The sequence below is a fragment of the Anopheles maculipalpis genome, chromosome 3RL (genome assembly GCF_943734695.1).
Source record: "Anopheles maculipalpis chromosome 3RL, idAnoMacuDA_375_x, whole genome shotgun sequence".
Lineage (NCBI taxonomy): Eukaryota > Metazoa > Arthropoda > Insecta > Diptera > Culicidae > Anopheles > Anopheles maculipalpis.
The window spans coordinates 76,869,374-76,882,954 of record NC_064872.1 but is presented as its reverse complement, the minus strand read 5'-3'; the positions used below and the strand labels follow the sequence as shown (position 1 = coordinate 76,882,954).

At 43.7% G+C, this 13,581-nt stretch overlaps 2 protein-coding genes across 2 annotated transcripts in view; one reads left to right on the top strand and one right to left on the bottom strand.

Annotated features, from left to right (window-relative positions):
- Window positions 1–13,581, bottom strand: part of LOC126561329 (uncharacterized) — a 202,890-nt gene that overhangs the window by 12,816 nt on the left and 176,493 nt on the right. The window contains exons 2-3 of the mRNA XM_050217403.1: window positions 11,262–12,231; window positions 4,403–4,489 (exon numbers count right to left, since the gene is read on the bottom strand). Of these exons, the coding sequence (XP_050073360.1) occupies window positions 4,403–4,489; window positions 11,262–12,231 (1,057 nt within the window). The remainder of the gene's footprint in view (window positions 1–4,402; window positions 4,490–11,261; window positions 12,232–13,581) is intronic.
- The window catches only part of LOC126561520 (calcium-transporting ATPase sarcoplasmic/endoplasmic reticulum type), a 112,255-nt gene that overhangs the window by 50,642 nt on the left and 48,032 nt on the right, over window positions 1–13,581 (top strand). The window lies entirely within an intron of this gene.

Genomic DNA, 13,581 nt, shown 5'->3' with positions numbered 1-13,581 from the left:
CAGTCCACATACTAACAAATGCCAAATAACAGGTTGGCTGATAAGTCCCCGGTCTAACAAAGAAAAACACATTTTTTTGTCAAAATTCGTTTTTATTATTCAACATAGTTCCCTTCAAGAGCGATACAACGATTATAACGACCTTCCAATTTTTTGATACCATTTTGGTAGTACTCCTTCGGTTTTGCTTCAAAATAGGCCTCAGTTTCGGCGACCACCTCTTCATTGCAGCCAAATTTTTTCCCTGCGAGCATCCTTTTGAGGTCTGAGAACAAGAAAAAGTCGCTGGGGGCCAGATCTGGAGAATACGGTGGGTGGGGAAGCAATTCGAAGCCCAATTCATGAATTTTTGCCATCGTTCTCAATGACTTGTGGCACGGTGCGTTGTCTTGGTGGAACAACACTTTTTTCTTCTTCGTTCTTTTTTCGTTCGTCAAGCAACCAAAAGTTGCTTGACAAAAGACGCTCTGTTTCACAAACTAATTGACATACAGACGTCAAATTTTGACACGAATCATTTGAAGGTTGGTGCTATATAAAAATAATATGCATTTAATACTAGCGGCGCATTCTATGTGTCAGACCGGGGACTTATCAGCCAACCTGTTACTAACAAACAAAAATAAGACACTTTGTGTATCCTAGAACCTTTTCTAATTGGTCAACACAAAATTGCGATCGTTAAAATAATGGTAATCGGAAGACGACTTAGTACAAGGTCATGTCGACCAACAGTTGGCTTAATAAGCTTGCTGATATCAAGTAGTTGGATAGTCAGTTCTCACCACGGAGGAAAGGGTCAATTCCGAGTAGGATTGGAACCCCGGTCCTGACCTGTCTAAAGACTGGCACCGCTATCGCCTCTACTTCCGGATCGTCCCGGATCAAGCCATATTTGAGAAAACAGATAAAAAATATAAGTATAATATAAGTATATATAAGAAAGTATATAAAAAAATACCTTGACCATCGATATCGGAACAACCAATACATTAGCGAATCAGCAAAATAGATACAGAATCACCAAAAAAAATTATAGAAGCGCGTACAATTGATATAAAAACGCCTGTCAAATTTCATGTTATTGTAACACAATTACATGTAAAAAAGATTGATTAAAGAATGTTTTCGAAGCAAATGAAAGTGGATTGTGGAAATTGTACTGAAATATTGTACAAAATAATAAAATCAAAACAAAGAAGAAAACATATTAACCCGGAAGATACAAAACGTTTCATGCACAATTCAATTAAATCAAATAAACATTATTAATATCCCTTTGTGTATGCGCAGATTATATACGCTTGCACCTACTTAACATGACTGGTGCCCTTTTAAAGATCACTCCAACGAATCAATAACATTTACAGCAACCAAACAAATATCGTCAATCTACTTGATCGACTACAATTCATCAACCATACCAGCACACCAAATTGGATGCATTAATTTTGTTCGGTTCCCTACTGTAACAATGATTCATGAAACGGCCTTCAAAAGCCGCTGGATTAACGGGCACAAAAACAAAAACCCAACCTCCCTGTGGATCGTCCCTCTGTGTTTTTCGATTGTGCAACATGCATGCAACAACTGCACACGCGTGGCAACCCGGGCTATTATATGATGGATGGAAAATGTATAAATATGATCATTGGATCTGATGGCATCCATGGTGATTAGTATAATGCCACAAAAAGCAACCGCATCACATCACCACACACCATGGTCTCCACCGCTCGGTGGAGACTCCCAGAGCCCTTTACCACCGTAGCTAATCTCGTGTAGGTTGATTCCACTGAACCACGGAAGCCTAGGTGGTACGCTCAACACTGGAAGCTAGCTACAAGATCGCTAGAAACTACTGGCCAACGGGAAAAGAAGTATTCATGCTTGGCAAACGTTCAGGGAAGGTTTTAACGCTCCTCACGGATGAAAGCCAGACAAGGAACAACTACACTCACACACACACACACACACACACACACACACACACACACACACACACACACACACACACACACACACACACACACACACACACACACACACACATACACACACACACACACACACACACACACTTCAGCTCGCGGGAAAAGGAACAACAATGGCAATAAGCGGCGCAGCATAAATATTAGTCATTTGTTTCCGCCGCAGCATGCGCAGAAAGCGCCACGCTGAACCTGCGAGGAGTTCTTTCTGCTAGAGAAGGGGGTGCGGGGAAGCAGGGATCATGCGGTGCAACATGTGAGTGTGTATGGTTATGCTCGTTTCGATGCTGGATCTAAGCGAAGATATTCGCCGCCTTCGATTCCCGGCCCAAGGAATTATGTGGCTCCATTCACGGAACAAACAGCTGCTTGGAGCGTTGTTTTTTTTTCTCCTCCCGGGCAGCTGGGGGGACGTGAGTTTTATGTTCATGTTGCATGTCCGCTGCGGGTCTGCATGTTACCATTGCCACCCACCAACCCACCCACCGTCTCACCGATACAGATTTTAGGAGTTGTTGTCATTTGTTTCTACCAGTTATTGAACACGAAAACCGGCTTTTGTGTTGTGTTGGGCGAGTTTGACCAAAAAGGGCACCGTCTTTACAGTGCGCGACATACCATGGCCCTTTCCGTTCGGGGCTAGCGCCCGCTCTTGGACGAAAGTGTTGGATGGTTTTCGTTCGGCTCGGTTATGATGCGCTTGTGCGATGATTGATGTTCGGAGATCGCTATCGATCGCGGGTACATGTGTTCGATCTAATCTGCTCGATGCATCGCACACAAAGCGCCTCCCTTCGTAAGGGCAATACCGATAGCGTACCGATAGCCAAAACTGTGTACGAGCGGTGTCGATGCAAAGGGAAGGAGTACGTTGGGGTTTCGGTGTGAAACTTTCTTGCTCGGGCTGGGTCAACTAGCACGGGGAGAAAGTAATTAGCAAAGGCTTCACAGGGAACTACCACAATTCAATCGTGGTGATTTATGTTTCCAGCGAGACAAATCAGAGGAAGACTTGATGAAGTTGAGTTTGTGTGTTTCATACGCATTTTCAAGAATCTTTTGAGTGGAGAATTTTGTTTTATATTTTTTATTTATCGCTTCATAAGCAGACTTCAATCATAGTGGTAGAGGCAACAACGGCGTCGGTCTTTATATGATACGACCGGGGTTCAAACCCCTTTTGAACCGTCCTTCCGTAGTGAGGACTGATCCAACTACGTAGTATAAACAAGTCTAGTAAGTCATTCGATGGCCGGCGTGAAGAATGAAAAATTTCCTCCATTTTTATTCTTTTTCAGTTGTAAATTACTTATGAAAATAATAATACAAAAATAACTGTTCAATTTTGTTTGCTCTCGTTGTCATGCTCTGCTCAGCCTATTTTCAAATTAGGAATTCAAACGATATCACTAACCGCAAAAGCTCACCGAAAGATGAACTCCCAAAGCGTAGCGAAATAAGAAAAATGAACACAAATAAGCCACTTGCCTGTACCAACCCGTCACCATCCCCGAACGTGGCCCGTTTTGTTTGAAATATTAGTCCCAAGGTTAGGATATGTCAAACCTCTAATTTATATCGACAGCCAGCGGTGTGGCGCTGGCAGACTTTCCCTTCCGAGGTGATCACTTCGGTGTGAACGATCTGCTCAGTGCAGAGATTCCCGACCAATGCGCCACAAAACGCATTGACGTGTGTATTGTGTCGCGGGTGTCCGGGAGTCATCGGCCTCATATTTCACCGGCGAGTTCACCGGTTAATGCCGAGGATTCGAGACGACCAATCGACCCGCGCCAGGCTCCGGACGGAAGCTCAAAGGCCAATAACGGTCGACCCTTATCGTGGATGACAATCGGGCTGGATGCTGATGTGATTGACCGTACCCGCACGTCGATTCGCGTCGGGTACGGCGGAAGTCGTGCGCGGCTGTACCGCAAATAAAAAGCCCGCCCTGTCCGTCTGTCCTCGCAAGTTTGCACGCGCACGCACACGATCCTTTTCGGTTGCTGATTCTCACCCCGACAACGGGCCAACCGATCGATCGGTGAAGACAGAGACCCCAACCGATCATCCGTCTGATCGTACGGAGCGGGTGACTTGTAACCGCAATCGGGCAATTTGGTCAAACGTGTACGGTTCGTCAAGCGATCTTCCACACGGTTCCCTGCCGCAATTGCCTAATGCTGCTACCACAACGCCCCGTACGAAACGGAAAGGAAAAGTGTTTTTCATTCCCTTCTCTTGTGGCGGAACAGCTTGTTCCCGTTCCCGGCCTTCCCATGTCTTCTTCTGCTGGTCGTCGTGTAATGCTGAGGATCGTGTGACAATCGATGTGGGAAATCATCTAGCAGTTTGGCTTGTAGAGCGGGTGTATGTGTGTGTGTATGTGTGGTTTTGGCTATGTCACGTACCTGGTATTGAAATTCCTGATGTCAAAAGTTTCTCCGGTAGCTCACGGATCGATCGCGGTGCAACGATCTCGTGCGGTAGATGGGGTGCTGAAATGAAGTGAGCAGAACGACATGGAATGCATTTAGTTTGGTGTTGATGAAGGTGATGTTAGTACAGATTGTATATTAACAGACAATTATATGTTCAGAAAAACAATGTTTAAAATTATCAAGGCATACCGAATGTGCTGCTTTTTATGGCTTACAGAGATTTTGGATGTAATACAATACAATAACCTAAAGTTCTGGATAAAAAAAAAGACTGTGGTCAACCTATATTTTTACACACCCTGCTGATACGTCTAGGCAAAAAAAAAAACATTTCTCTGCCAGTTAGTAAGTAAGTAACAAGTAAATAGTTATTTAAAAAATATTTAAGATCTGAAAATTATTTTTGATCCGTAATCGGTTTTAATTTCGTCTGCTACGTCTGCTTATATAAGAATCTATTTTGAGTTTTTCATTCATCTGATTTTCGTTGTTTGTTACTATGCGTTGTGCGTATGAATATTAAATTTAGGTCAGCAGCGTTCGAGTGATTGTGAGAAGTTTTCAGTGAAAATTAGAATTATGTGAAATTCAGGATTAAAGTCAAGAACAAGTAAGAAATGCCAAGAACAAGTAAGAAACTTTCTGTCTTCCACTCCGATCGTCACACGGTAGAAACGTGGTTCAAATCCTATCCAGAATTTTCTCCCGTTGTTGAAGACTGGCTGCCCAACACCGCGGTTTCACAATTAGTTCAGTAAGCCGGTAAAAGACCGACAAGATCTTACAGGGCCGTTAAGTCAAATGGTCAATGCGTAACACAAAGCGCTGCTATAATTATATTTTGTACTGTAATGTTCTACTAAGAAGCCAGGAAATGCACATCATGACTTTGCATTGTACTTAAGCTTGTCGCGCCAACCCACTCCCAACGAAAGAAAAAAACGAACAAATCAGGCGATTTAACAAACAACCAGCTAGCGCAATACAACTGTTTACATACGAAATTGAAAACCACAACGTAGGAAGGTGGTATATACACAAAATGTAAACAAAACTTATTCTTATCTTAACCTTCAGCAGCACTTTTTTTTATTTCAACCTTAAAACGCACCAAAAACCGGCTACCCTTACGCTTTGCGCATCTCACCTTACTTCCGGCCCCAGCCGCGACCAACTGGCCTTCTTATCGAGCGTTGCATCGCTCCATTGACTTAACCCAGATAAGAAAATTACGCAAAAATCGTGTATCAACTGCTTTTCCCACCCAACCCCATAAGCTAGTCGTGCCGATGATAAATTTCCCTGTAGGGAAATCATCTACCACAGCTGATTGAACCACTACTGCTTGTTTTACGTTACAAACTTGTCGGCTTGCTGCTTTTGGAAGGTGGACTTTTTGCTCCGTCTGCTGGGAAAGTAACAAACCAGGCTCTATCCCATTCCTAGAACGAGTTCTTTCGCCGAGAACACACGTACGGAAGTGATTGCGATACGGGTCAGGCGAAGTGGACACGATTTCCTTATTTGATTCGATTTTTGCCCGGTCAAACCTTGGGGGGATTCACGCTTCTGTCCGAGTGAATTGAACATGGAGCAAGGAAGCATCTTCCTTACAGCGTAGTTATGAAATTCTTATGCAGAGTGACCGCTTTTTTCTCTCCTTCCAGTGACCTGTTTGATGGGCTACAATCGTCCCTCGGAAATTATGGGTGTGGGGTTGTGTGCTTGAGATGATTCTACCCTTAAGGCGATGGTGCGAAATGATCGCAGAACTCAGGTACTGACCCACTGACACAGGTCACGCCTGAAACCTGTTGCGTTTGGACAGGGTAGCGTAACTTTGAAGACGGTCGTCTCCAATAATGTCTCCGTACGCGTTCAGATCCATCCACCGCTCAGCAGGTGATCCTGAGGTAGGGCTCGATCGGCCTATCCCCTCCAACACGGGATGGATATTACATTCATTCATTAAGGGCGGCATTTCAAGCTTCAATCGTCTGAAAGTCGGAGTTTGTGTTTGTGATATGTAAATATGGTGTTCATATTGGGAATTGAGAGGAATAATATGGTGGCCACTGCAACAGCAACGCCATCATCGAAACCTTGGGTGGGCCCTTCAAAACGCTGCCCAATTCAAGGGTATGACCCAAGGGAAAAGAAAAGCCCAATTTACACCATTCTTCCGTGGACCGGCTTTTATCTCTCGGCCTGGGAGTGTGACGGTGTCCGCAGAGGAAGTAGATATTTCTTGTTTTTTTGAAGCGGGTTTCAAATTTGTCCGAAAACGGCACGGGCATGGTTTGAAGATGTGTGACGATCGTGGCATCCATGGCGCGCTGACGTATGTGGAAAAGATGCCACAGCATATGTATGTGGGTCAGTCGGTCGGTGATTTATGAGTGACATTGATGAACTCCAATACCCTTCGTGAGTGTGTGTGTGTGTGTGTTTGTGTTTGTGTGCAAGGCTCCGATATGATTGCAGTAAACACAAAACGGAAAGTTTGATGAAGGGAGATTTTGAGCACAAATAATTATCGAATAAAAATATTTGCTTTCTTCGCTAGGGCTATGGGAAGCAATTCAGGCACAATTCGTCATTAATTAGGGTTTGATTAATCTAGGGAAAGGTTTATTTCAACAGTGGTACGATGTGTTATTTCATCTGAGGGTTGCTGAGAAGATGAAAGGAACGTTTAAAATTAGAATAAATTTTTCTATTAAATAATTGAATCGGCCACGAAAGAGAAGAAATTTTTGTTATGGAATTATTATGCTATTTTATTATAATATTATGAATTTGTAAAATGATAATACGGCACTGGACCGTCATAATAAATAAATAAATAAATAAAAATGAATTTATAAAGCCATCTTGAAACGTTTGAGAAGAAAAGCTGAGTTTGTGGATACTCTAAATATTATTTTTTATGAAAAATCTAGCAAAGTTATGCTTCAGAAAAAAATATAAAAATGGTTTAAATATGTCACTAAATACGACAATTAATTAATATGAACAAATTTTCGCAAGTCGTCCGTGTAGGTATGTATCCTGCGGATTGTTCATTAGAAAGTGTCTAATCTAAACAAGTCGAAAATTTCTTACTTTTTCTACACTTGAAATAGAATTGCATGAATATATTCAGTGTATACAACCATAACTGAAAAAAATAAAATTTTATTGTAACATTTTAAAGCGATACTTCAAAACAACATCAATGGCTTGAGAGCATACTAAACAATTAATTAATATAGAGCTTAATTTAGCAATACTGGCCGTATTCTTACTGCAATACTGGCGGTCGTTCTTACTAAACAAAACAGAGAGCTTAATTTGAGTTAAATGTAACTAAACTTTGTCTTTCAATCGCTTTTTCTTACTGTATTCGAAAAAAATTAAGCAATAAACTCTACTCTTTCTAAGTCTTTCATCATATCAAATAAAAACAAGAAAATTCACCAGCTTATTCTTCACACATAAGGAATGCTCACCGGCTCATCAATAACTAACAGCATCGATGGAATGTAGCAGCAGAAGCAACCTATCCATGCTCCACGTTCAATCTGATCTGAATCACATACCTCATTATTACCGAGTAGCAATGTTCACAACGTCCGTGTACCGAGGGCGCAATCCCATGTCAAACATACATAAGCCCAATGTGCAACTGTCAATAACTCGCCAATAAAACATCACGATCAATCATGATGCAGTGTGTACCGTGAGCTTTTTAAGCTCTCTCTTTCTCTCCCTCGTATAGTGAAGTATTTCGCACCCGCACAAACAATAACGTACAGCGGAAATGTAAATCCTGCCCTCTTGATGTTGACGGCTTCAGTAAAACGTACAGCATCGATAGCCACCGATCACTGACCGTTTCCAGTGGATCATGCTGTCTGTCATGCCTGTCGGCTAAGATGCAACCAGCCCTACTGTCCGCGTGCTCTGTCGACATCAATGCGCATCAAGCATTGCACAATTGCACATGCACAGACACCAGATTCGCTTTCGTTTCGGCCTCGGAAATCTGACCCCCGGGATGGAATTGATCCCGGTCGCGAAGAATGTTTTTATGCATCCCGCAGTAAGTCACACACAACCTGCATCCGTGTGCAGCTGGATGTGTTTACAATCGGCGCAGCATCGATGATTGCGTGTGTGTTTCGATCGATGATCGATGATGGTGCGGTTTCTGCTTCGGATCGGTCCCGTTTCCTCGGCATTGATCGTCGTGATGATCGTGGCACAGATGTCATCCCTGCCCATACGACCTGCAATCTGTCAAGCTCGGATCTCGCTTTTTGATGTATTTTGAAAGTCGATCGTCTGTGATCCGATCGTCACCGACGGTGTGCGTGTGCTTGTATAGGAAGTGGTGGTGTAATTTAATTACCCACTATCTTCCGGCAGCAACTGTCCGCCTTTCGAATTTTCGATTTATAATCCTGCGCCATGTACACTACAATCGTGACCGTTTGCTGGGATTTGTGCGATATCATCAGATTGTTTGGTGTTTGGTTGTAGACACAGAAGAAAAGCGAAGAAAAAATTGTACCTTGATTTTGCGAGTGTAGCATTCGGAATACGCGGGAGATTAAGCTCCGTACATGTACACGCGGTTTCGATGCAATCGGCTCCGTAGTTGGTTCGTGCGTTTTAGTTCTACACTGTGCGGTCCCATTACAATTAGTTGCATTAAAGTGTGGTGGAAGAGAATCGCTTTTTTAACAAAAAATACACACAAACACACAAAAAGAAATCTCTTTTTGATGCTAAGGGAACATGTTTTCCGGCAGGGTGCCGTTTCCTTACACATGGGAAAAGAAATGGAACGAGATTTCATTCCCAGTTAATTTTATCTCCACTTTTAACGCTTACCGGGGACAATCTTTCAGTGGCCTTATTAGCGGCGTCGAAAGACATTCCATTCCACTATGCTTTTGTTGTGCGTGTGTGAGTGAGTGTGCGGCAAACCGGAGCAACATTTAATAATTCCATAATTTGCAACAAACGCGTTGACAATTGTGTTTCGGCAACTGAACCCCCTTCGCTTATCGCACAGACGCTCGGTACATCATTTAAGTAGTTCGCTTTAAATGACGGTCATTATGTCACCTCACGCAAAAGGGAGGGAATTGACACACTCAACACGTGTACGCGCTCCGTTTGGGCTAAGCGAGTGCACTCACTCATCCCGTGCAGCGTGAAGAAGGGGACGCGCGAAGCAGATGTTTAATGTAGCTTCGTATGCTAATTGCGACACGGTTTTCCGACGGTGCGTCTAGACAAACTTGTTGTGCGTTTGCAACACGCGAAACTGCTGTCACTGCGTGTTTAGCGCATTTGTCATCATTATCTTGTGCTGAGGGCTAGGGTGGGAGCACTCAAGGCCCGATAAACTATTCCAATTTTTGCTCCTTTCGAGTGGTTGTAAATCGTAAATCGATTTCAAGAGCAAGAGGCTTAGGTGTTTCGAATTATAGACCCATTGCTTGGAGGTTTTACCATTTGTTTTTCCTCTTAAAGTGGCGTTGTCAAAAAATAATTATTTAAGCAAGTCCTGGATTGTGGTGTAATGGACAACTTAGCTAAGGAAAAGGTTCGCCTAAACAAGTCAGAAAGACATTTAAACACTGACGATGCTTCTTCTGACTTGCATGACAAACGTATCCAATTGTAATCATTAACGTCGATTTTTATCCAGAAATCTAAAATCGATTTTCCAACTCTGTTCCTCGCTTGATTGGTCGTTTGAGTCGTTCGTTCAGTGCAATCACACTGTGCGTTTCTGTCTGCGTTTAAACGTTAGGAGAGGCGGCGTTTTTTATTAGACACGATTGCGATCATTCCCAGCTAATTCCGCCTGTTCTTAGTTCTCCTCCATGAGTGATCCAACGGTCATGAAAAGAACGGCGGCTGGTAATAGCTAAACGAGCCGAACAATTAATAAGCGCACTAAACAACACACCTTTCTTTGTCGGGCATCATTAAACATCGGCTAGCTTTAGAAAGGAACCAGCTTCGGTGCCGGTTTTTCACGCATACCGTGACTTCTTGGGAATTTCTTCCCAACTTCCAATCATATTCTTCCTCCCCATATGTAAGCAATAACCATCCTGGTGCCCGTGGTCGAGCGATACGAAGCAAACTATTTACAACACAAATTGTGTGGCGCTCTCCGACAACAAGCTTCCCGTTACACAATCGAACGCCACACGAACGCGCCGTCATTCTTCGTCCGATTCTGGGTCAATGGGGGAAAATGGCTGCATCATTGGCACATAATCAACAGACCGTGGTAGCGTTTATAAATTAGTTCAAGTTGTAGAAAAAAAAACAAACTATGAAGAGTCCTGTATGTTAGAATATTTTCATTTAGCTCAAGGATTGGACCAACGTTGATAGCTTGCAACCATTTAAGCCTTTTTTTTGTAATAATTGATGCTATAAACAACTTTGCAGAACAATACCTTAAGGTCTCTCATAGGTGTGGCTAACACATGTGACTCGATGCAGCATTTTTCAACAATTTTAAAAGGATATTTCCTTTTTTTAAAATTCTCTCCTTCCCTCTTCTTGGCTTAAGGACATCTAAAGTCATGTCGGCCATTAAATGGCTTACTAGACTTGTGGATATCACGTAGTGGAATAGTCAGTCCTCATTACGCGACGGTCCGGATGGGATTTGAACCTCGGTCCTGTCGTTTGAAAATCGTGTTCAAATTCAACTAATGATAAATCAAACTCGCAGTTCGTAATATGCACAAGAATACCATTAGATAACAGCACAAAAACAGACCAAATTGCGCAATACATCCTCCGGACTTACCTGGTTCGCATTTCTTCTGCTCGTCACTGCTCTCCTCGTCACTGTCGATGTGCGGAAAGGAACCGCCCAGACAGAATAGTGGCATCCCTGCTGTTCCTGCTCCTGCTGCTCCAGCTGCCGCGACCGAACCAACAACTTCGACGGTTGTTGATTGCTGATTATCTCCGGCTTGACCTCCACCACCGCCCTCATCACCTCCAGTGTCGCAGATGGTTACGCTTAGGCCGTCATTACACTGATTGCTGCCGATCAGTGGTGCATTTTCACTTTTGCCACCATTGGCGTGCGGTCGGTTTTGATTGCCACCGGTCGCCCCCGGCACTGCTCTGCCGCCGGCCGTCGTTGACAGGTTCGCACCGGAAACGACGGTAGCTGCCAGCGGTTGCCGCTTCAGCTGCGTGTACTTGCTGTTGATTAGCAGCTTGTTGTTTTTGGTGATCAGTTCCCGACGCTTCAGCAGCCCGAGCTTCGGTGTGCCCGGTGCATTGCTGCCGGTGGTGTGCTGATGCCGGTCCGCCTCATTCAGCTCACCGTTCTCGTCGGCATCGGCCGGAAGCGTCGAGCCTTCGATTGGTGCGGGTGGAAAGGAGAGGTCTTCCAGCGGGACGCGGCTGATCGCCCGCTCGATGCCGACCAAGAGGTTCTGCAGCAGGGCGGGCAGATCTTCCGTCAGCATCTCCACAGCTAGAGGGGTGATCGGATCGCGGATCGGATCCAACCGTCGGTACACGATTGATGCGGGTTGTGGATGGGTTGCGTCGGTGGCAACGTTTGGTGCGGATGATACTCCTGCTGAGGGTGTGGATGTGCCACGCCAAACTGCATAGAGCTCGGGTTTGCTCGTGTCCGGCTCGGGGCGAATGCAAAGGTACGTATCCTGTGTACGGACCAGCGATTCATCAAGAGCTCCCAGATGGAGCACCAGGGCTCCGGCGACAGCCAACGGCCAACCGTCACACCAGCTTAGATCCTGTGAAGAAAAGGAAAAAGGAAGAAAAAAAAGTTTTGATAATTTGTTTGAATTCCATTTTTATAAAAACATTCAAAATCAAAATATGCCTAGCATCAAAATCCTCGCATATTTAAATGAAAACTTTGTAATACTTTTAACTTTTAATTTATATTGTTTTATCACCTCAAAACTTCATTCGCATTAATCTTCATAAACAAGTAAAAAAATTCGATGACCAAAATCGAAAGTATAAATATTAAACACACATTAACACACGTTCTACTCAAATAGCACTGCATCGTTCCATTTATGTTTATCACACGCATGAATGGCCGGTAAGTGACCGTGTTAAACTTGGCTCACTTCAAGATAATCGTGCTGCATCAGGTACCGTTTCCCATTGACCAGTTTCCTTTTTTGCATCGTCCCGTACGTAAAACGACACCATTTCCGTGTGGTTTGTCAAAAATTGTTTTATTTGATAACTGCACGGTGCACCATGGGAAAGGTAAAAAATCGGAGCAAACAGTCAACTATCGGAAATGGTGACTGCACAGACATGGTGAAGTTATGACCCAGTCAGAGAGAGGAAAACGGTAATAAATATCAAATCGAGTAGCTAAACATGTGCTTGTACGTGCCAACGACAAACCTTTTTACATGCCGCACACACACACACATACAGCGATTGCTTGGTGCATGTGCGAGCGCGAAAAGAAATTGTCCAATTAATTTCCATTCCGTACCGACTTCGTGATCCGATTACACGCACGAGCCAGAGGAAGGTTATATGAGCGCAAGGTGGGCAAGGCAAAAAAGGGATCGACCAAAGTCGCTGGTGGTCCGGCGGTTTATCGCTATCATTTTTCGTTTGTCCGTACCTGCTAGCGAAAAATACTTTGCAGCGTAAATCGGATCGTCGGCACCCATTGCTCGATCAAACGATCGACTGCACCAAATTGTTTCGATTGACCGTGTTGTGGTGTAGCAAAGCAGTGTGTTTGCTTTTAAGGTTTTGTTTTTTGATCGATTTTGCGCGATTTTATGGTCGTGTGATATTGATAAGAAGAAGTATTTATTTGCAAACATGCTCGATAAAATCTCAATTTTTCGATTTTTATTTTCGGGTTTGGTTTGGTGCAAAAGGATGGTCCAGTATTTTTTTATGTAAAATTCAATGAAAATAAATTTACCGATCCCATACCCAAAATTCATCTTCCTGTAAATGGTTTCGGTAGAATCTGCCAGTAAAACTTCGATCATAGCTTGCACCTGCAAACGCTCACGCCCCATTCGCTACCAAGTGCAAGTTGGAAGAAACTGCCACAATAACCGTTCGACCGCTTGGGTACGATCGTGTCCGAATGT